This window comes from Pichia membranifaciens (genome assembly GCF_001661235.1).
Source record: "Pichia membranifaciens NRRL Y-2026 unplaced genomic scaffold PICMEscaffold_5, whole genome shotgun sequence".
In the NCBI taxonomy this organism is placed as follows: Eukaryota; Fungi; Ascomycota; class Pichiomycetes; order Pichiales; family Pichiaceae; genus Pichia; species Pichia membranifaciens.
The window spans coordinates 696,585-719,222 of record NW_017566986.1 but is presented as its reverse complement, the minus strand read 5'-3'; the positions used below and the strand labels follow the sequence as shown (position 1 = coordinate 719,222).

Sequence of the window (22,638 nt, the reverse complement as noted above, 5' to 3'; positions counted from 1 at the left end):
ACGCAGAGGCCTCCTATATTTTTGATTTACACAAACTTCGCCCCATCATGCCCTAAATGTTTGCACTTCGATGCATGATCCTGATAAGATGTATTTCCTCAACACTTAGGGCCGCAGCATTCAGGTAAGCATCAAAAGGGTCAATTACTGACTTGTAATTACTGGGCACTGCATACATTGGGTATCATCTTAGCGTCATCTAAACTAATTACTTTGCCTTGATAAGAGATAACACAATTATCTTCCATTTGCTGCATTTTTTTGTAAGCTGAGAAACCAGCAGTATTGAAAGGATGAATTCAAACATAGGTATAAACAAGGCTTTTCATGATGAGGGAACTTCAAGCGAAATTCCGACGCCAAATATGCCAACAGAAAAAGCCCACACAAGAGTAAAAGAGAATGGTTCTGTGACCAGTATAGAACCAGGCATTCCTGAAACGGAAAACATGCCATTAGTATCACCACCCTCTGGCCCTAGTTCAAAAGACATTTCAGACGAAAGCAATTTGAAATCTGTCAAAAAAGCGCATCCGAAGCCTGAAGTAAAGTCGAGTAATTCAACAGATAACAACGGTATTCTTCAAGGTAGTAGCTTGGGGAACGAAACAGGATACTTATGGGGATTGTGGAACGTATGGAGTCGTACTCAGAAAGTTGAGAAGGATAACAACGATTCTCCAGAACTGGAGCATTTTGAAGATAGACATAAAGAGATAGAACTAGGACCTTGCGAATCGAAGCCAGCCTTCGGCTCAGATAACACTTATGAGCACACAAATGCCAAAACTATTGCTGCTGAAGTGATAAATCCCAGCTTGATACCAGATAAAATACTGATTCAAAGCCCCACCACCGGTGTTGTGGAGCAAACCATCACATCAACAGAATCAGGAAATTTGCTCCCATCCTCAGATACTGAAGCAGGCAACGTTGATACCAATCCTGATGCAAATTTTATCTGGGATATAACTCGACGGGTCTCAAAGATTCCTTTCTTGCCACTTTCAGTGTCAAACCAGTTAAACATAGATGGTTTGGCGCCAAATAAATGTTCCCAAGTAACTGATAACGACCAGCAAACTGTATCTAGCGATACCAATGGGACTACCAACTCAGACTCACAAAGAGCTAACACAGGAGAAAACACAAAAATCGGTTCTTGGTGGGCTCCATGGAGATGGGAGTTCACAGCAAATAAGGATCTCGAAGAATCAGCCAGTGAATCGGGAACAGGGTTGATTGAGGATGAGCTTATGAAAGTTCAGAGAAAAGAGATTGCTAATCAAATCAAATGTCAATCTTACGGAATCCCGAAATCGATTACATGGGGTATTCTTCGTCAAAAAGATGAAGATTTTGGCCACGTCTACATTACAGGAAAATCTTACAAGAAACCGGTTTTAATGAAGAATTTTCCCACATCGGCGTTTGAGCTTCAGGAACAGCAATTAACTCCAAATTCGGACAATAACAAAAATAATCAAGCAAAAGTAGAATCTATTGTTTTGCCAGACATTGAATGGAATTATCGAAATTTGACCCTGCGGACTCGATGCAGAATTGCAATGTCAAAAGTTCCTGCATTAAAGAATATGTTTGCGCCCCAGTCTCATTTATACTATGATAGTCATATGAAGAAAAATCAATCATCGAAAAAGATTGAAAAAAAGGCTCTTATCATATCCTTTCATGGTTTCCTTCCTCAAAAGATTGTCAAAAACATTATAGGTGAGAGCACTGGATCATCACAGAGAATGGAAGAGCAAGCTGCAAAAGAGTTGAAAAGATGGTCAGATATCAACAACGTAGAACTAAACATTGAGACCATAAATCTCGAAGGATACGGCAAGCTTTTTGAAAGGGTTAATGAGTGTTTATCAATTTTGGAAAACTGGATTGAAAATATATCAAGCTGCGATTTCATACTAGCAGTTGCTAATTCACACAGTGTGCCTTTAGCGATTCATGTTATTGCTCGGTTAATTACCTCGGGATATCTTGACAAAACAGAAAAACTTGGTTTTATTGGACTGTCGGGTATTTGCATGGGACCAATTCCCGAAGTGGAAAGTAAAATCAGCATTCGTGGGAATGTTGGACAAGATGCTGATATTATAAGCGAGATTCTTGATCTAGAAGACCCTGATTCGCTACAAAGCAAAGAGTTGAGTCGAAATATGAAGGTCGTGATCAGGAAAAATTTTAAAGTTACATTTGTGGGGTCATTGAATGACTGCTTTTCACCAATATATTCCAGTTTGGGACTGCATTTGTTACACCCAAACATTTACCGGGCACTTTATATAGATGGCAGCCAACGTCAGCCTGATTTTTTGACTAGTCTCTTCAACTTGATACTAACAGTCAAAAATTTAAACTACAGTGATCATGGGCTTTTGATCGAGTTGAGTAATTTTTTCACCGGTCAAATTGGAGATGGACAGCATAGCAAAGTGCTGACAAACAAATATGCTTTTCGGATTGGAATCAGCAATATGCTGAATACGAGCGACTTGTTTTACCAGCAAAAAGTGGTGGAGGAGCTTACCAACATCAGAGAGTATACTACGAATAGTTACCATATACCTTGGTGTTTGAGAGGATTTTTGGAGGAGCTGGAAAAGCTGCAAAAGCACTTTGATGCTAAACAGATAATCGAACAGCTGTACGAAGAGTTCAAAAGCTGGGAACCTGAAACACAGAAGATGAAAGATCTACGGTATTGTATGTTGGCCTTTGAGAGTGTGATGAATGAGGATTTGGGATTGTAGACTACAATTCCATCAAAAAGATGTGACACCTGATTCTTTTCGTAATCGCTATGCTTTCGACTTTTCTGTACCAACCCTGTATATTTGTTTGAAAAGTACAGCCATTCAAATGAGCTTTTCTACCGTTGCCATGCGTGCAGTTGATAAGCATGTACAAGGGCCACCGGCTAAGGCTCTATAGCCGATCGTCGCAGGAACGCATTGTGCGCCGGCCCTGTTTGAAAAAAATCACGTCAGCGATCGAGATCAGAAAAGGGCACAGGCCACAGATCTTCTCTATCGAGGGCGGTGGAGCAGGAGAGCTGCGGAATTCCACCATGAATCAATATTGTTTCAATGTCATGTTTGTGATGTCTTTCCCTGAAACAACAGGTGCTAGGTGTTCCGCGTTCAGCAAACAAACAATAACGGTTGCCATAGTTTTTCAAACGTGTCAGGGTCACTCTCAATATTCTTCTGGTCGGCTGCTGAAGAACGCACCGTACATAGATCAATAACTTAGAAGCTTATCATTAGAAACCGAAACCCCCAACTTAGCTTTAGGTATCTGGAGTTGTCTTTTGCATCTTTCACTGTTGGTGAATCATCTGAAGTCAGAATACGGTATTGGTTTTTTTGATATTCTTTTCTGAAGAAAGTCATAGAGGGAGAACTAAAAGGGTTTTCAATCCCCATTTGAAGTCGTGCTCAGGAACGCAAGTCATAAACTACAGTCATGCCATTTATACCATTTTCATCAGCAAACTACAGATCTTCAACTTCGAGCTCATCATTTGATCAAGATGGATCGAATCCCATCCTAATTGGCGCTAACGCCAACAGTAATAACACGAATTCAAGCTCGAATGCCAACGGGAATGGAACTTCCAATAATAGTAGTAACAATAACAGCACAAACAACTCGCCTTTATTTCAACAAGGGTCCTTTCCTTTACGTAGAAAGACCTCTGTTGGAAACGCTCTTTTTAGCCTGGTCAACTCAATTAGACAACCAGCAATGAGCCAGTCGTCCAAGGTTCCGAGAAGGAATTCACAGTCCTCACACTCCCGCTCACGTTCTGCATCCATTCCACTATCAAAGCAAGCATCCAACCCCGGTAGTGATCGAGGCCATGAGAATAATAGCAGTGATGACTTAAACAGAGCACGAGAAGAGGTTGAGAGCGCCAACCCCTTTCCCATCAGCCTTGCGCCGGAGCTGATTCAGCGAATTGAAACAGAGGGTACCAGTACGAGGACGAATAATTCTGCTCCTGCTTCTCGAAAGGGTAATAAATCTGATCCGCAGCTAACCACGATTCTTAGTGGGGGTCATGCGGCTGCTGATCAAAATGGAGAAGAGGCAGAGTTAGGAGAAGAGGGAGAAGAAGAAAATAGGGGAGAAGTAAATGCGGAAGTGGTGCCGATGGCACAGGAAACCAGGGCAAATTCTGAGCTGAATGACTACAGGAGGTTAGGTTTCCAAGCCATGCGTACTTCTGGATCGTATTCCAGCAACAACTTAGATGAGAGTGTTCATAATCTGAACGAAATCCCAAGAAGTATCGATCATGATAGCTCCAACGATGGTACAAATCGCAATGCGAGCGCTAGCGGTAATACTAATTATGGAGAGAATGGTATCAGCATTACAAATGGAGATAACTCTGCACATAACATGTTCAACCCGGCGGCATACAATTACAGCATGGCTAATAGTCAAACCATCCCTAATTTTAGAATCTATGCCAATGGTGGGATAATAGGTGGAGATGAAAGTATCTCTGCAAATGGTATTAATAATGGCACTGGAAATGCTGTAATTGCTACGATCCAAGAGGATAATGGCCACACTACATCTGCTACCAACGACTTTATTGCTCCACCCAACAACACTCGGACTCGCGGGAACACACTGCGTGATGAACTTGTTCAGTATGAGCCTGTTGTCATGAACAGTGAAAACAACCATACTATGGGCACGGTAATCAACAATCCGATTACTATCGATGATTCACGAGATGACGTTGTATTAATTGATGCTGCCAATGGATCGCCTGCTATTTTATCTGAGGATGACCGTGCTATGCAAATCATTGGCACGCGAGGAGAAGAGCGGAGGGATCAAAGTATTGGTCCACATGAGAATAATAGAGACTTGAGGAATCGGGCGATTGGTGTGGTCGGCAATGAGGGGAGTGGACGTGGTTTGAATTCCGCTGGAGGGACGGAGACTGCTACAAATACCATGTATGCACAAACAACGATACAACAAGAGGAACGGGACCAAAGCAGCTGCGATCCAAATGGGTTCTACTCGATCAGGTTGACGCCATCGATTGACCACTCGTCGACACACCCATACATGTTTTTCGGGCCGATTGTGCGGAAGTTGAAGCCGGGAAAGGGTATATCTATTGGTAGATATACGGAGCGGAGCAAGAAGGCGGCGACTGCTGCGTCGGGGTCGTCAGAGCCTGTTGTGTTCAAGAGCAAGGTTGTTTCGCGTAAGCACGCAGAGCTTACGGTGGACGAGAGGGGCAGATGGTACATCCAGGACGTCAAGTCGTCGAGCGGAACGTTTTTGAACCACGTTCGGCTTTCCTTGCCCAACACGGTGAGTCCGAGGGTGTTTCTGAACGACTCGGACATTCTCCAGCTCGGCGTCGACTACCGAGGGGGCTCGGAGGAGATGTACCGGTGCGTGAAGGTGAAGATCGAGCTGAACTATTCGTGGAAAAAGCGGGCTGCTAAATTTAGCAAGGAGGCGCACGAGAAGTTGAAGCAGTTGACCAATGTGCTGGGAGGGAACAAGGAGGAGCTGACGCCCTGTGTGATCTGCTTGGACGATATCAAGCCGTGCCAGGCTGTTTTCATGAGCAGCTGCTCCCACTCGTGGCACTACAAGTGCATCAGGCCGTTGCTTGTCAAGACGTATCCGCAGTTCCTATGTCCGAACTGCAAGGCGGTGTGTGACTTGGAGGCCGAGCTCGAGGACGGGGACGACGATGCCGGCCCCAGCGATGACGTCGAGGACGATGGCGGAGTGGACGCGGTGGACGGGGCTGCACACAGTGCGCGCGCCGGCCTCGACCTCCGCCCAAACCCCAATGGCACCAGCGCCGGCAGCGGCAGCGGGGGCGACGATTACGGTAGCAGAAGGTATGAAGCTATGGACGAAGATCTCATGAGAGACGTTGAGGAAGCGGCGGCCATGGGAGCAGCCTTTTAGAGCATCTTTTGCGCCTCTTCCTGCAGCGGCGGCCGTGCGTGGGCTAATAGATCGCTGCGGTCGACAGGCACCCAATTAACGAAACGGGTAAGCAAGCACACCCGTAAGCAGGTAAGTAAGTAAATAAGTAAGTAAGCAAGCCAGCAGTGTGTACGTGTGTGTGTGCACCGGCTCGAGGGAGACCCGCCCTTTGCGCCTGCCCCCGCTATCCCTTCCCTGGGCCGGGCCTGCAACGGTCGCCGGCGGAGGCCCGCCGGCGACAAATCGCGGGGCGAGCAGGTGTCAGACGGGGCGCCCACGGGCCAATGGCGGCGCGTCGAGTGCGCTCGGGCATATCGTGGCAGAGGAGGCGCGGCGGGGGCCTTTGCGGCCGCGTGCCGCCGGCGGCCGGCGTAAGAGCGACATCTCCGAGCGGGCTGCAGTGCGATAAGCCGGCGGCCGGCACCCGAGAAGGGAGATTGTCGGTCTGTCAATGGCGCAGGGCCATTGTCCCTGCGGCGGGCATCCCACGGGCGCCGGCCGTTGAGGGCAGTTGGGGCCAAACTGATAGGGAGCAAACGGGCCGTGAGGATTGTCTGGCTGCCGCTGTCGGAGGCGGACCTGCGAATGGGCGATGGCTAGTGCTAAGAGGTAGGACAAGCGGCAATGGCGGCGAAAGTGGAGCCGGAAGTAGCAGTGGGAGCGTTCGAGCAATCAATTAAAGGATAATTAAGGTTGATTGTTTGTTCCGTGCAGTTCGGAGAGGCGGCAACAGTGCAGGCGACGGGACCGAGGACGTGTGGCAGGGTGGGGGCGTGCAGGCAGGAAGGTAGGGTTTTTCCATTGTCGGGAGGCTGTTTTTCCTCTCCGTGCCGGTGGCCTGTGATATGTGCGATGTGCTGTGTGCGGTGCAGAGCGGTATATATTGTCTGTCGGATGCTTCTCTAGAGGATTTTCCAGTTGGGTGTTGGTGGATAAAAGTGTGTCTCTTTCCTCTCTGGCTCTGGAGGTTCCCATTGCTGGACGATTTTTGCTGCTCTTTGTTTTTTTTCCCTCTGGCAGGAATAAGCACGAGGTTAGCGAGTAGACACATTCACCATGGCTGACGTCTTCAGTGTGCAGATTTTCTTCATTGTCTTCAGAGAAGCTCTAGAAGCCATCATTGTCATCTCGGTGCTTCTCGCGTTCGTGAAGCAGTCGATTGGCGAGGACAACAAGAAGCTAGGCCGGAAGATCAAGATCCAGATTTGGGTCGGGTCGATTCTGGGTGTCATCATCTGTCTCGGTATCGGTGGTGGTTTCATCGGTGCATACTACACGCTTGGTAACGATATTTGGGCCAACTCGGAGGATCTTTGGGAAGGTATTTTCTGTATCATCGCCACCGTCTTGATCTCCTTGATGGGGATTGCGATGGTCAGAATCAACAAGTTGCAGAGAAAGTGGAGAATCAAGATCGCTAGAGCCATTGTGACTCCTCCAGCCAAGAGAGCCGACCGTTTCAAGATCGGCTACTTGCTCAAGAAGTACTCCATGTTCATTTTGCCTTTCATCACCACCTTGAGAGAAGGTTTGGAAGCCGTGGTCTTTGTCGGTGGTGTTGGTATCTCGGAAACATCTGCCAGAGCTTTCCCATTGCCCGTTGTCATGGGTATCATCGCTGGGCTTGCCGTCGGTTGCTTCTTGTACTACGGTGGTTCTGTCGTCTCCTTGCAGGTTTTCCTCTGTGTTTCTACCGCCATCTTATACCTAATTGCTGCCGGCTTGTTCTCCAGAGGTGTCTGGGATTTCGAGCAAAATTTGTACAGTCGTCAAACAGGCGGTGACGCTGCCGAAAACGGATCCGGTCCAGGTACCTACAACATCCACAAGACTGTGTGGCACGTCAACTGCTGCAACCCAGAAATTGACGAAGGTTGGGATGTTTTCAACTCCTTGTTGGGATGGCAAAACACCGCCACTTACGGCTCTATCATTTCCTACAACTGCTACTGGCTCTTTGTCATCGTCATGCTATCCTTGATGTTGTTCGAGGAGAAACACGGACACTTACCTCTCCTCAAGATTGGTTTCAGACAACTGAACCCAATGTACTACATCAAGAACAAGAAGAAGGACGAGTTGACTGCCGAAGAAGAAGAAGAATTGTTCCACAAAGCAAAGGCTCAAATTAAGGGCCACGCTAAAGAGGAAGAATTGGCCGAGGCTCATGAAGCGACCGACTTGAGCAGCTCCACTAACGTCTATTAGATCATCTGCTTGGAATCGTTCTGAAATCCAAACTTAGAGCCAGAGCCAAAGCCAGAACAAGAACCAGAAGCATATATAGACACTACTCTCGTCGTTAATTTCTTATTTACTCTACTTCGTTTTCATTATTTCGTTTCTCCCTTTCTTACTTTTTTCTTACTTTCTTTAACCCTTTCCTCGTTTATATAGTTATTTAATCAGACGCTTTTGTAACATTCGTTACGTCCCTTAACTCCTGTCTAGCAATGGACCCCTCACTCCCATTATTACTGCTCCGGCTCTTCCTCTTTTTTGTGACCGACAATTTCCGCTTTACCTTGCTCACCGAGTTATATCTCTTCTTGATTCGGTAGTTCGGATTGTAGTTCTCATCAGTAACAGCACTCCCACTTCCACCACCATCAAGGTCAAGCGCCCCGTTAGTGCTGCTCTCTCTCAACATCTTCCAAATAAGTATAAACTCTTGGTATTTAGAGTTGTCTTTTTCGACATACTCATCCACAAGTACATTGATGTTGCCTTGCAATTTAGTATAAATATCTTTAATCTCCTCAATCCGATCGGCTTCAAGCATCCACTCGCAAATTACCAACTTCAATAGTTCCCAGACTACATTCTGCTTTTCAAAATTCAGGTTATTAACCTTTTTGAAACATTCATCAAAAACTTCCCCAATGAAATCGTCAATGTTGGAATAGACCAATATCCGATGCAAACACCTTATCCCGTCTTTGAACCCGACAGAATCGACATTCATCCGGCTCAAAGAGTCAATACTATTCTTAATGAGCTGCTTAGCAAACTCAAATGTCAACGGGGTCTTACTCTCATACCAGAAAGAACAATGGAACATTTGGAAAATATCACGCTTGACATTCTCTGCAACCTTATCGTCTTTGATAACTTCACCTAAAAATTTGACATTATTCATCACACTTTTCAAAATGAGCTCATGATATGTCTCAGTAATAAAAGCAAACCTCAAGATCTCCAACTTCTCAAGCATTTTCTCCTTTCTGAAATCATCAATTGCTCTTTTGTTTAATGTTTTCAAAATTTTTTTAATGATTTTTTCATTCAATTTGTCACTGACAGCATCGTTGCCTGACAAAACACTCTGGTATTCAAATTCATCCCAGTTTCCATATATCATATTCAAGTAGACATACAAATAGGTTGGTCCAATCTTCGACATGTTGATAGTATGAATTTTGCTATCTGAGATTTCCGACTCTTTGTTCTTCAGGCTTCCAGACCTCGATAACATATCCCCATCCGATCTGCTAACCCTTTGACCAATTGAATTATTATAGCTTTCAATGATTTTATTGCCATACCCACTATCTTCATCATCTTCGTCTTCATTGTCTTCGTCTTCATCGGCTATCAAAGAAATGTTCTGAAAACTTACCAAGTTTGCAGTTGAGGAGAAAGATCTAGAATCTGCTATAGATGCAGTATCCAGAATTGCAGAAGAAAATGTTTGAAAGCTATTCTCAGTCTTTGAAGTTATTCTAGCAGTAGTATAATCTTCAATTCCATCAGTCGATTCTGATAGTCTATCATCTTCGTAAAAATCATCATCACTGCGAATTTTCTTGAAATGAATGTCACCGATACTCATATTGCTATAATCGTCAACTTCACCAGCAAACTTGAAACCTGCACCAAAACTTCCAGATATTCTGGAAACATCTGCTGTTTCGTTTGCGTAGATGTCAATGAGGCTATCATAGCCATAGTCGTTGACTGAGTCTCGAGAAGTTGTTGCTTTCCAAAACATTGCTTTTTCCTTGATTTTACTGGGAAGATCCCATTTAGAAGTGTAAACTTCTTTAATTGTGGATTCTTTACTCAAAAGCTTTTCATCATTATTTTTCTTACTTGATGTCTCGACGTCAGAACTGAAATCATGCTCTAAGGCATAATCGTTCCCTTCACTGGAGTCGGATTTTCCAACCAAAGTGAACAACCATATTGTGAAAAACAAAAGTCCAGCCAAAACAAACGCTGTCGTTACTACACAAGATATCAAGCCATATAACTTAATTTGCATACTGAGCTCTTTTATTTTTTCCTCACATAAGTCATCAACATAGAACAGAAATAAATCTAAAAGATCATTTTCCGTACCATCATAATTGTCCTCCCAATTCAAAAAAGAGTCAGTATTTGAGTTGTCATGTTGCTGTTGCTGACCACTAAAATCTTCTGTAAACAACAGTAATCACGGAGTTGAAATTCTTCTCAACTTCGTTAAATCGATGAGCCGAGTTAGTATTTGAAAGATGTTTATCTTTTTATTTTTGAAGTGCTTTTACAAAAAGGGGGTTCAGATACTACGGTTATCAAAATTAGGCATTATCCCGCTTAGTATTTCGTCAATTACTGCAGACATTTTTGAGAAAGTAGCATCAAGCTCATGACCTCTATTTCTCGGAAAAGAGAATCTCGGTTATCAAGAAGGCAAAAAAAAGCTACTTCCGCAACAAACAAAAATCACAAAAAATATTAAGGCATCATGGAGTCACATGCTCGCCAAAGTGTGTGATGCAAAAGAGAAGTGATGTACCAAGTCTCATTTTATACGTGTCTGAGATGTGATAATATTGTGAATATAAATAAATAAGTACATACATGTATATGACGATAGATACAGATGTAGGCATTATATGGGGGTGAAGAATAGATGAAGATTACAGTTTGGAATCGCTTTTCGCCGAAAACACAGAGGTAATCATTACAGCCTGCATGATACTGATCTCGACAACAATGGTAATAGTGACACAAAAAATCAGTTTTCAACCAGAATAGCCCGTTTCAAAATGGATCATCCTACAGTGAAATGAGTGAATTTAACATCCCTGCAGATTCGACATCTAACGTCTCCTATATAGATAAAAAATGCGTGGCCAAGTGGTTCAGTAGATGCAAATGCGAATTGGATCAAACTGTATTCTTGAAGTTTGCAGGACCCTTTTCGTATCTTGGTGGTGCATTTCTATCGTACATGATACCACCTGGTCTCTTTGGTGGAATGATTGGATCTGGGTGTTTGAATTTGGCCAGTAGCTCTTCGGTTTTCGCAAATACCTTTTCTAGCTCAGCTGGGTCGGAGATATTCTTGTTATGTTCAAATCTTAATCTGATTTCAGCAGCTTTCTCTCTGTAGAATGCATTCTGGTTAATCCAGTTTCTAGCAGTTCTCAAAGACGTTCTGTAAAGGGAGGCCACGTACTTGGCATTTTGAGGCGAGAATGGAACTGGCGCAGGCATAGTATGTGAGTGACCACTGTATACTGCTTGACGGTAAAGACTCAGAGCGAATAATCTAGCTTCTCACGTCCTTTCTTCTTCCTTTTCATGTACATCCCTATGCCAGCAGCTGCAACAAAACACCCTCGTTCAAATCCAGCCAAATATCCCCTCCACAAAAAAATGGAAAAAGAGGGGGGATAATCCGCCAGAGGTGCACGGAAGCGTTAAACTACTAGCCCTTTTACGCCGATCGACTGCCCTTCCCATATTTTCCTCGGACTGTGGTGTTGATCCCATACTGTGATAGGTACCAACTATTAGACATCGTTTGAAGAGCTGCCTGAAAGTTGGATTTATATGGGCCTGATACTCTGCTCGTAGTTGAACCTGCTGCATCGCGAGATAGTCTGAAGAGATTTATCTACGTGATATTTCTGATCCTGTAGGAAGCAAGGATTTGCCATGACTGGTACAGAGAACAAACCATTGAATCCCCAACATGGAAATAGCCTCAATGACACGTCTTCCCAATACGGCAACACAAGAACCACCGACGACAAGCCGGCACTCACGAAGAAATACGATCAGGTGGCTGATGGCAGAGTTTCAAAAGTAAGGCTGGCGCCAGCCGGATGTCTTACCTGCAGACACAGACACAAAAAGTGCACCCGAGAAAAGCCCGTGTGCGATACATGCATGAAAAGTAGTTACAACTGCTTCTGGAGAGAACCTGGGACCAGGTTTACCGACTATAAGGTCAAGCTGATACGTAGCAGCAGTCCGGCGGGTACGATTCTACAGCCAAACCCGTTATCGAGTGACAACATCTTGTCTACACAGTACCATATTTCCGATGAGGAGAACGATGATCCAATGCTGGCCAACAATTGGACAGAGGATGACAGTAACCTGCTTGAAGAGGATTCCTTGATCACAGTTGCGCAGAAAGCAGTATCCATCACTAACGCATATATGAACTCTAAAGAGGTTCAGCCGGTGCCCAATGAGGAGGAAGTGGACAGAATAAAAGTAAAGCAGGAGGATCTGGAGGCCGCCCTAGATGGATCCAAAGATGGACACCCTCGCAATGTGGACAAAACAAAGGAAAATGAAAGAGGAGAGCAAGAACACGAGAACGACGAAGAGGAGAACAACGATTCTGAGGATGAGCAGAGTGTAGCCTCTCGTCACAAAAAAGACGATGATTCAGAAGAAGAAGAGGATAACGGAAGCAGCAATGGAAATAACAACGGAACTTCGAACGTTTCGAGTGAGGATTCTTCTGGCAAGGACACCCATAACGACGAAAGTACCAATTCTGATGATGGCGATGGATCATCTCAACACAGAAATACAGCTATCGATTCAACACAAGATCTCGATACCTTGAAGCTCCTTAAATTCAAAACTTTACTAGATATTGACCAAACAGATAACCTCATAATCAACGAGGGAACTTTGATCAACATGCCATCAAAAAAAACTACAAATAGGGGTTCAAACTGGTATACGAGGTTTTTGAGCTCCACTCCCGATACCTTTGATGATGACTCAGGCAGTGCAAAGCGACCATTATCTTCAGCTATCGCTAACGAAACGTCAGCTTCGTTAGAATCACTAAACAACCATCAGAACATAGATTTGCTTTCTCCTGCATACTTTTTGTCTCATATAACCAACCAAAGGCTGCAGCAGAGAAGCCAGACTCCTACGGTGCAACCCCCATTTAATGATAAGGAAGCTGAGCACGAATATTTGCTGAACCCCACAGAAACTCAATCAAAAGCACTTGTTACTGCACGCAGAATGCAGAAAAAATATCACAGCACTTCCCGTCAGTCAGCCAGTAAAAAGAAAAACATGAAGAAGATTAGCAAAGAGATGGGTGCCAAGCTGTTGCTTGATGCGATATCGAAGTCGAGGAAGACCTACGATAGATGCAAATTATACCAAGACGGTCGTAGAAAGCTTCAATCAAATAAAACCCATGTGAACTTATCCGAGTTACCGTCTTACATCACACAGTTTATGAAACAATCATAGCTATCTTCTTCTTGACCTGCCCCCTATTATTCGAGCAAAGTGTATATTTTTAGGAGCTTTTTGCTAGAAATGCATTGGTAGATATTACGTATTGCTATGATTGCGAAGAAAAAATCCTCGATGGTTAGCGAAGAGCCGAGACTTCAAGGCTCCTTAAGCGCTAGCGCAAAAACTTTGTTTATGCTATCTTCCTTCCCTTGTTGGTTTCTTTAACCTTTCCTTTGTTTTGAGGTCCTAATTGGAGCAATTGAGTCATTTCGTTGCAAAACTGATAACAATAATGTCTCAAGAACTAAAACGGAGGGTCAATACTGATAGGGCATACGAGAAGCCTGCAGAATCAGACGTTAAAGACGATCTGGTCACTTTGGAGCCCGATTTTGCAATTAAGATCTTTTACAAATATGACCCTAAAACTCGTCAGACTGACAACGAATCAGAAGCAAGCTTGAAAGTACTGTCTAAGATTTTGCAATTGAATGGGTTTATCGTCTCTATCCGTCCTGATTCGAATACGAATTTTATGATCCTATTTGTGACGTTGAAAGAAAAATCATTTGCAGAATTAGTAAACCTATCCAATGAAACCGACAAACTTTTCAATGTTGCACCTAACCCAACTAGCAACGAGAAGACATCAGTCGCAGAAAGATTACGCTTGATTCACATGAAATTGACTTTGCCGAAGTTGAGTGGAGGTTGTGAAATCCAAGTTGGGAAAGGTAATGTCATTGATATTCTGCCGGTCAAATCTGCAATCAAGTTGGAAAAAGAATCTAAGTCTAATTGGAAAAACTTTGGTAAGCTATTCAAGAAGAAGACTCGTGATCAAAATGAGCTATTTTTGAAAGAAACACTAGGATCTAAATATGCTATTTACTACAAATTTGTTCAGGCGTACGTCTCTTCAATCGGTTGTCTTGCCTTTATTGGTGTTTTTGCACGTTACTTTTTAGGCAATTTTTCCGTTCTCTATGCGATAGCAAATGTTTTTATTGGTTTGACATGCTACGTATGCATCTATGCTACTGAAAAGAAGCTAGCAAATGAATGGAATCTATCAAACATTAGCAAAACCGAAATAATCAAGCTTGAGGAAACCGATTTGATCCCAACCTGGAAAGTACTGCTTCGCAAGTTGTTGTTTACCCCTATAACACTTGGAGGTGCTTCTGGCTTATTTTCGATTCAATTTGGGTGTTTCCTTTTGGAAATTTTCATTAATGAGATTTATAAAGGTCCATTCCAGTCAATTTTAGCTTTACTACCGACCATTCTTGTCTGTGTTTTGGTTCCCGTTGGAACTATGATATACGGAATTGTTGCAAAGAAATATCTGTTGTTTGAAAAGAACCCAACGCAAGAAAGTGAAAATGATTCTTTGTTGATAAAGATGTTTGTTTTTAATTGCCTTGCTTCATATTCTCCATTGATGATAACAGCGTTCATATATTTACCCCTTGGATATGCTCTTGATCCATACCTGCAAACGATTCAAGCCATGGTCACAAAGGCTAGCTCTGTTTACTCTTACATCCCTAACATTCCAGTGTTGCAATCTCAATATAAGGTTAACAACACGAGAATGGCAAGCCAGATCTTTTATTTCATGGTTACCAATCAAGTTGTCGGTACTTTTGTCGAATTTGTCGTTCCAATCATTGTGTCGAAGGTGACAAGCATCCCAAAGATTGCATCTCTCTTAGGTACTCCAGCATCAAATAAAGAATTGAAGATGATCGAAATCGATGCACCTGAAGAGCATAAATTCCTCGAACTTGTTCGTGCAGATTTCAAGAAACCAGAAGTATCCATTGATGATGATTACAGACAACATGTACTTCAATATGGATTTTTAATGTTTTTTGGTCCAGTTTGGACATTAGGTGCGTTGTGCTGTTTTGTTTTCGGCTTAATCCAGCAAGAAGGTGATTATCTGAAATACATAAAATTGGCAAAACCAGCCGTCCCAGCTCGTGCCGAGTCTTCACAGCCATGGATACTTTTTATGCGCTTTTTGCTAGTGATTGGATCCTTTGTTTCTGTTGCAATTACTTTAATGTACAACAACGACTCTTCGATGGGTGAAGAAATTTCCAGTTATGTTGGCCGTTCCAGTGTTGACAATTCTTGGATCTATATTATTGGAGGTTCTACGATCTCGTGTATTACTGTTCAAGCTGTTGTCTGGTCTTCCGAGACTGTTATTGATCATATCTACGATGTTGATGATAGTGAAGAGCTCTCAAAAGAGATCAAAGCAAGAAATTTGCTCTCTACTTTGGTTAAGCCGGAAGAAGGTAGCGCTGTCACAGATGTTGCTGGGATCATGGAAGAAGCAGCAGGGCTTCAACGCGCATTTTGACGAACCAATGTTATATTATTGATTTCCCAGTTCGTTTTAGCGATATACTGTTAAACAGTTACGAATAAATATATAGTGGTATTCATCAATTCTATCCTTCTGTGTATAGCTATATATTTATGTCTACTATTGAATTATGATTTATTTTTGACAACTACGTACTAAAAATGTCAACTCTTGCACGCTTCCAAGCTGTTGCCAAATAGACTTCCGTTACTTCTTCCTCATCTTTTGTGTTACCTGCTATTTTATTCATATCACTTATATCAGGGCATTTGACCTGCATCAAAGCATAAGATCCTCTACTACCATCCGGCCGCACCACCGAGCCAGGATTGATAACCATGACGTTTTTAACAACTTTGATAAAAGACTTCACCACTGAAGGGAGTATCAGAATATCTGGCATCTCGTCATTGAACTCGGAAAGGCCAAGGTAGGATGTATCAAGCTGAAAAGATCTGTCGTCTGGTGCATCTGGTGGGGGGTTAACAGGGTAAAATTGTCTTTGCTGAATGACATGTTCCACAATTCTCTCAATTCTGTTGGAATTTGCATCTTTTGTCGTGACGTCTTTCAAGTCTCTCAAGATATCTGCTGTTGAGACGCCAAATGATAGCTCGTTTATGTTGAAAAGGGAAGGGTTTGGAAAGCATTTGAATGTTTTGGGTAATGAAAGAGATTTTCTGTTGAAAGGAGCTTGTGGATATGGAGTATGAGGGTTCGTTACATCTGAGCCATGAGGCAACAGAATGACACGCTGACATTTAATATCGCTAAGTATAGGTGAAACAAATGACACAAATAAGTCATCTAGACTCTTTAGGTCGTCGATATCTTCACCTGTGTTGAAGAATGAATTGGATAGTATATTTGGCACAGCCTGTATATCAATGAACGGTCCTAGCATGATAACAACGTCTGGTTTGATAACGGTATTAATGTGGTTCACAAAATTTTCCAAGTGGGTAAAGTCAAGAGATTTTTTGGAGTGGTATGGACCTGATGCTACAACGACCTTCAAGTTATCATCCCCTATTATATCTGCGAAATTTTGAATTTCTTCCGAAGTGTACGATATTGATCCTAAGTATGGGATTTTCAAATTCTCAATTACTTTGAAAGTATCACCTGTTGCGTTTATCCCTCGGAAAGCAACTATTTGACCTGAAAAAAACGATGCTTTTGAGACGTTGGACAAATCTAGATGAACCCGACAACCAAATCCGTTTGATCTTGAAGTTTCCAAAAACAAAGATTCCAAGTTTAGCTCGGAAGTTGACGCCAATGGAGAGTCTGGCACTATTCTACCAACAGTGTAAATTTCAGATTGGGACTGACGAGTTGGATCTGCAAATTGTGTGTCCTCCAAGTTATATCTGTCTGCTACAATTTGGGAAACATCGTCTATTTTTTCGTCCAAATAGTCTGCAATTTCTAATAACTTGAGATTCATAGTCCTGTACTTGTATTTCTTTGGATTGAAATTTGCAATAATTTTGATGTTTTTGTTTGAGACAGTAGTTTCTTTGTCAGGAACAGCTTCCGCGTGAACAGACTCTAATATTTGGTTCGACTCCACTTGATTTTGTGATTCTTTAACAGGGGAAGAAGAAAAATTGAGTTTTCTCTTTTTCGTTTGATGCGAACCTATTAATGAATCGTTTGCATCCAAAAACGAGTTGGAGTTAGAATTAGATGCACCAGATTTGAATCTTGATGCTGAATGCTTATTATTGAGCTTCAAATTTTGTTTTGAAGAAGGTGCTTCCGCATTTTCTAGAGTGAGGCGATCTTGTATATATGTTTGTAGAGACTCTAGGTTTTCCAACGAAATTTTCATGTTGGTGTCATTGTGGTGTTTAAAAGTATAGGCTTCCCAATTTGAAAACAACTCTTGAGCAGTCATGTTGAAAAGACTGCACAACTGAGAGCATTTTCCGATGATGCTTGGGTCGTTTGCAATTTGCCCAAACATTCCAATAAACTGCGCATCAGTCATTTTAGTGAGAAGTTCAAAGTCTTATGGCTGGAATGAGTGCTGTCAGCTCTTCAAACTATTTCTACCTCCTGTAAGTTAGTGGAACCCCATAGCCTTCCTCTCAAGTGCTTTTATCATGGGAACCAAGGCTTCAAACGCGTTTTCAGAAAACTAAAACAACGCGTGTCGCTTAGCTAATCGCCAGCATACATTTCATAATCGAAGTGATATTAGGTTAGGTTTATTACACTACAAGAAATACGCAGATACATAAGGGCATATATAGATCGGCAGACACTTTGGAGCACATAAATTCTGTACAATACAATGGAGGATGAACCCAGTGTGCAAAAGGGAAGCACCGACGCCTAATCTCTTTCTTTCTCTGACTTCTCTTCTCTGACTGGAGATGCATCTCTCTTTCTTGCCTCCTCCTTGGATTCTTCTTTGGCTTCCTCCTTGGATTCCTCCTTAGACTCATCCTTGGAATCTCTTCTTCCTCTTCTCTTGTTCTTGTTACCCCTGTTACCTCTTCTTTCACCGAACTTTTGGGCCTTGCTTTCGTCGTAGGCAGTTTTGCTAATGATGTCTAACTCGACTTCACCATACTTAAGCTTGTTTTCGCCATTCAACACCTTTTCTGCGTCTTGAGGATTTTTGAATTCGACAATACATGAACCAATGAATTTCTTCTCCTTGTTCTTCTTCATTCTGACTTGGTTGACAGCAGCAATGTCGGTGAAGAACTTTAGGAGATCGTCCAAAGTTGCCTCCTCAGGCAATTTCTCAACAAAAATAGATCTTTTATTGATGTTTAGCTGAATTTCGTTGTAGTTCTTTGGCAATGGAATTTTTCTTCTGACCATTTCGCCGTTTTCAGAAACTTCCAAAAGCTCTTCCGACTTTCTGAGTGCGTTAACGATTGTCTCGATTGGTCTGTACTTCTTCATTCTCTCAAATTGCGAAATAGTTTGGATAGGAACCCAACCATCGTTAGCGTTTTGTGTGGTGAAAAGAAATTTGTCGTTGAGGAGGTTGGACTCAGAGAAGTAGAATTCAACTTGCTTGAGGATGTTTTGCTGTGCTTGTTCGTCTGTGGACATTCTGGAACTCTAAGGGACTTATGCTTCTCCTCAACAGCTAATCTTTATCCAAATAAACACAAGAAATTTGGAAAGCCCGTCCATCCTTTCACCTTGATCTGAGTTGAAGAAAAAAAATCTCCTATAAAATTTTTTTGCCAGCGAGGAAAAGTGAGACTTAGTCTGAACAAGAGACAAGGAGAAAAAAGTTAGCATTAGATAGCGTGCCTCAGACGTATCGGAACACTCCCAGAACAGACGTACCCAACAAGAGGCCATCAGCAAACCGTAGATTGATGACGTCTATGCAATTGAGATAGTCTTCTATCAAGCCGACGTTGCTCCAGATGGTGAGTTCGATATGGCGGTCTAAGCCCGCCAAAGGGCCGTCTACTTTCAGCACGTCTTCGAACTCCACAACAAGTATACTGTCCTTCCCGGCAAACAGCCTTCTGAACTGATAGCCGCAATCGATGACCAGGACCACCCCGTTTCCTTTGCGCTTATCTCCTTCAAGATGTCGGTTTACAATGAAGCTGACAAATCGGATCCAGTCTTTGCTGTTTGTATATCGTATAACGGGGCCCCTTGACGACTCAAAGATGTTAATATCTCCGGCAACCTGTCTGCCAGCCTTGTACTCATCAAACGGCGTTGTGACTATCTCCTTTGCGCTGGGAACGCCTGAAAATTTGAGTATATCCGCCAGCCTACATTCTGTTATGCCTTCCATTCTTAGCACAGTAGAAACTTTTTTGACCCTCCGCTGGAACAGCAATAAAGAGGGAGAAGAGTAAACAACGTCCTATAGATATACACACGTTCACCCCGGCGCAAAGCTCAGTTGAAAAACATCAACAACTCTTCAACAAGATAGCCAAAAACTGGTAAAAAAAGATTGTCGTTCACGTCAACGATACCCTCGAATAACGCGCACAACACTGCACACATGAAACGATTGGTCCACGATAAGACCACTATTTTGTCTTGCACAGAGCACGCTTGGAAGAGGAAATCAAGCAGGGCGTAGCCTCCCATCATACCCACGACCATGGCAACACTTCCTTCAATGGTCTTGTTGGTTTCAGGCCAGGTGTGACGTCCAAATCTGCTTCCAACAATAGACGCAATAGAGTCCCCGAGCCCCAGTGTAAGCAGCCCCATGTATGTACTCTCTTGTAAGCTATCGACGTTGTTGACCCAGAGCGGTAAGGAAGCACCCAGTACCAGGTAGATGTAGCTTAGGACGAATTGCCCCTCATTGTCCTTAGTATCTTGGAAAGTGGAAAATAGCCTCCTGAGGGTGCCACCGAACGGAGGCAAATCGTTGGCTCTGACAATTTCAAGAATTATTAAAATACCAAGGATACCGAAGAGAGCAATTGAAACTAATTCTGGCTCAACAATCATAGGTTTAGCCAAGAGCATAAGTAGAACGAAGTGCCAGATTTTCCGTTTCAAACTCATGCTCACGTTCACCTTACTGAAAATGACAAAAATACCGGGGACCAAAATGGACGAGGCAATAAGCCATTGCTTGAAAATGCGACTACGTTGTTCTGAGGCACTAACAAATTCGATGAGCCAATTTAAATGGAATTTACCTAGACTAGGCAGCAATAGCTTATCACTGATAATGAGACCTGCTGAGAAAAACAGTATGTAAATACCCAATAACCATGTGTACTTAAGGGTTCTTTCAGTCTGTGATTTGTAAAGGTCTAAAATAGGAGAAGCCAAAATTATGCCAATAATGAACGATAGATATAAGTTTCTCATAATGAATAGCGTTAGGTTACTATCGTTGTAGCTGATGAGGAAGGAACCCATGGCTAAAATGACAGAGAGGAAGGATTTCTCAGAGAATTCAATCTCAGAACCAACGAATTTATGGATCGCTTCATAGAAAAAACAGGATGCTAATGGTAATATTAAACTTTTGCCGTTGAAACTATCACCATCGCCAAATTGAAATAAAATGACATATGAGATCAAACAACGGACAAACACATTCATGTATGCTATTTGAACAACACAACAGGAGACCAACACAAGCTTATCGGATGCCTTAGTCAAGCATACAGCAAGTGGAAAAAAAACAGAGTAAACATAATTGAAATCTAATAATAATGGTTTGACCTTGGTTTTCCCACTTTCGAATTGACGAAATCTCGAGTTAAGAACGGCACAGCATTCGAGCAGTGCAGCAAGTACAATACAAGAAGCAGTAATCATTTTCTCCATCGCGTCAGTTGATCCGTCATCCTCTTGGGTCTTAAAATGTAAATAGATAAGGTTAGTCAAGAAGAATAGCATGAATATTTGAAAAACGTGTCTAGTGTTAATGCTGACGTCTACCAATGCCATGTAGTATGAAACGATACCGCTTTTTATATCTCCCACCTCTTCAATATTCTTTGGTGGCGCTGAAATTGGTGGCGCTGGTTTCTGATCTGCTTCACTTGTAACAGATTCGACCTGTGTGTCGTAATCGTAATCGAGGGCCGTCGTTTTGTGTTTGACTTGGCGATGAACCACAGAGCTCGAAGCTATGGCATTTTTCTTCGACTTGGATTTCTTCGGAGGCATTATACCTGATTTTTCTTCGCCTACGTCGAGTAAATGAAAAACAAGTCGGCTGCAATTCAGTAGATAGCCGCTTTCCGAATATAAAAGACAGATAGTCCTGATAATGATGTTGAAGAAAAATTATTGGCCAACTGAAAACGGATGATACCGCTCTATCGAAAAAATGTGCCGAGATAGGGTAGCCAGAGATGATTACGTAATCATAAGAGCTCACAACCAACCCATTTCTATCGTCGATAATTTCATTATGTTGAGGTTCTATACATAAGGTAATACACTATTGAGTCTATAAGGGTGAAGCATGCTCTAATCAAGTTTCTAATGACCATTGTTAGGAGGTCTCACCCCAAATATACTTGAGCCTACACGGACACTGGTACTTCCCTGTCTCACAGCCTGTTGATAATCGCCACTCATACCCATGCTGAGCTGAAGGTTTGGTAGGTTGAACTTCTGCTCCAAATGCTCTTTCAACTCGGCTAGCAGCTTGAATTCCTGATTTTCGCCTTCCCCGTGACTCACCGCATAGCTTCCTATGGTCATTAACCCGTGAAAATCCACAGAGTGGCATTCCTCAAGGATGACCCGGACAAGTTCATCGAGTTCCTCCCCTGGTTCGCACCCACTTTTTTGTTCTTCGCCAGAAGTGTTCACCTGGATGAGAACTCCTACATTGCCAAAACCAGGGGTCTTGGCGTCAATCATCTGTTTTCTTACGTCATTGAGCTTCTTGGCCTTCTTTATTGTGTCTATCGTTTCAACCGCGTACAGGTTGGGGATGTTTTTCGCCAAGTCCTTGCACTTGTTGGTTTGTAGACCACCGATGAAATGCCATTTGATGTCTTTTGGCAATATCTTAGCTTTTTCGATCAACTCTTGTACGTAGTTTTCTCCGAAATGGCGATATCCAACATCGTACAATGCCTGTATGTCCGAAGCTGGCTTCAACTTAGACACACAAACCAAGTTTGTCTTGCCACCGCTGAGGGATGCAACCTCCTCTTTGATCGAAGTGACATTGGCAATCAAGTCGTTAGCTCTTTCAGTAGTGTATTCAAGGGACATGTTTGGTATAAATTGTTTGTGGTAACGCATAGTAGAACTAA

The 22,638-nt window shown here is 42.8% G+C and overlaps 12 protein-coding genes across 12 annotated transcripts; 5 read left to right on the top strand and 7 right to left on the bottom strand.

The window, feature by feature from the left end:
* Nucleotides 1–96: 96 nt before the first annotated feature.
* On the top strand, nt 97–2,953 carry PICMEDRAFT_17672 (hypothetical protein). Its single transcript, XM_019161688.1, has one exon. It carries the CDS (start codon nt 294–296, stop codon nt 2,772–2,774), a length of 2,481 nt encoding a protein of 826 aa, XP_019016296.1. The 5' UTR covers nt 97–293; the 3' UTR covers nt 2,775–2,953.
* Nucleotides 2,954–3,134: 181 nt separating this feature from the next.
* Nucleotides 3,135–6,375, top strand: PICMEDRAFT_17671 (hypothetical protein). Its single transcript, XM_019161687.1, has one exon. The coding sequence runs from the start codon at nt 3,490–3,492 to the stop codon at nt 5,983–5,985; it is 2,496 nt and encodes an 831-aa protein (XP_019016295.1). The 5' UTR covers nt 3,135–3,489; the 3' UTR covers nt 5,986–6,375.
* Nucleotides 6,376–7,062: 687 nt separating this feature from the next.
* PICMEDRAFT_73959 (hypothetical protein) lies at nt 7,063–8,214 on the top strand (the record flags this gene model as incomplete). Its single annotated transcript, XM_019164631.1, has 1 exon — nt 7,063–8,214. One exon carries the CDS (start codon nt 7,063–7,065, stop codon nt 8,212–8,214), a length of 1,152 nt encoding a protein of 383 aa, XP_019016294.1.
* A 96-nt stretch (nt 8,215–8,310) lies between these two features.
* PICMEDRAFT_167437 (hypothetical protein) lies at nt 8,311–10,633 on the bottom strand. The gene has a single exon (XM_019161327.1). The coding sequence runs from the start codon at nt 10,268–10,270 to the stop codon at nt 8,408–8,410; it is 1,863 nt and encodes a 620-aa protein (XP_019016293.1). The 5' UTR covers nt 10,271–10,633; the 3' UTR covers nt 8,311–8,407.
* A 107-nt stretch (nt 10,634–10,740) lies between these two features.
* PICMEDRAFT_17669 (hypothetical protein) lies at nt 10,741–11,682 on the bottom strand. Its single transcript, XM_019161686.1, has one exon. It carries the CDS (start codon nt 11,488–11,490, stop codon nt 11,161–11,163), a length of 330 nt encoding a protein of 109 aa, XP_019016292.1. The 5' UTR covers nt 11,491–11,682; the 3' UTR covers nt 10,741–11,160.
* A 469-nt stretch (nt 11,683–12,151) lies between these two features.
* Nucleotides 12,152–13,541, top strand: PICMEDRAFT_17668 (hypothetical protein). The gene has a single exon (XM_019161685.1). It carries the CDS (start codon nt 12,169–12,171, stop codon nt 13,513–13,515), a length of 1,347 nt encoding a protein of 448 aa, XP_019016291.1. The 5' UTR covers nt 12,152–12,168; the 3' UTR covers nt 13,516–13,541.
* Nucleotides 13,542–13,891: 350 nt separating this feature from the next.
* On the top strand, nt 13,892–15,583 carry PICMEDRAFT_26142 (hypothetical protein; the record flags this gene model as incomplete). Its single annotated transcript, XM_019162434.1, has 1 exon — nt 13,892–15,583. A coding segment is annotated over one exon (1,692 nt), but the record flags the coding sequence as incomplete, so codon positions are not given.
* A 454-nt stretch (nt 15,584–16,037) lies between these two features.
* PICMEDRAFT_19500 (hypothetical protein) lies at nt 16,038–17,396 on the bottom strand (the record flags this gene model as incomplete). Its single annotated transcript, XM_019162124.1, has 1 exon — nt 16,038–17,396. A coding segment is annotated over one exon (1,359 nt), but the record flags the coding sequence as incomplete, so codon positions are not given.
* A 684-nt stretch (nt 17,397–18,080) lies between these two features.
* On the bottom strand, nt 18,081–19,190 carry PICMEDRAFT_167401 (hypothetical protein). The gene is made up of 2 exons (XM_019161326.1): nt 18,314–19,190; nt 18,081–18,289 (listed from the first exon to the last, which is right to left on the bottom strand). Exons 1-2 carry the CDS (start codon nt 18,962–18,964, stop codon nt 18,230–18,232), a joined length of 711 nt encoding a protein of 236 aa, XP_019016288.1. The 5' UTR covers nt 18,965–19,190; the 3' UTR covers nt 18,081–18,229.
* Nucleotides 19,173–19,676, bottom strand: PICMEDRAFT_73952 (hypothetical protein; the record flags this gene model as incomplete). The annotated part of the gene is made up of 1 exon (XM_019164630.1): nt 19,173–19,676. One exon carries the CDS (start codon nt 19,674–19,676, stop codon nt 19,173–19,175), a length of 504 nt encoding a protein of 167 aa, XP_019016287.1.
* Nucleotides 19,677–19,761: 85 nt separating this feature from the next.
* On the bottom strand, nt 19,762–21,822 carry PICMEDRAFT_167393 (hypothetical protein). The gene has a single exon (XM_019161324.1). The coding sequence runs from the start codon at nt 21,530–21,532 to the stop codon at nt 19,784–19,786; it is 1,749 nt and encodes a 582-aa protein (XP_019016286.1). The 5' UTR covers nt 21,533–21,822; the 3' UTR covers nt 19,762–19,783.
* Nucleotides 21,823–21,850: 28 nt separating this feature from the next.
* PICMEDRAFT_59973 (hypothetical protein) lies at nt 21,851–22,597 on the bottom strand (the record flags this gene model as incomplete). Its single annotated transcript, XM_019163406.1, has 1 exon — nt 21,851–22,597. One exon carries the CDS (start codon nt 22,595–22,597, stop codon nt 21,851–21,853), a length of 747 nt encoding a protein of 248 aa, XP_019016285.1.
* Nucleotides 22,598–22,638: the final 41 nt, after the last annotated feature.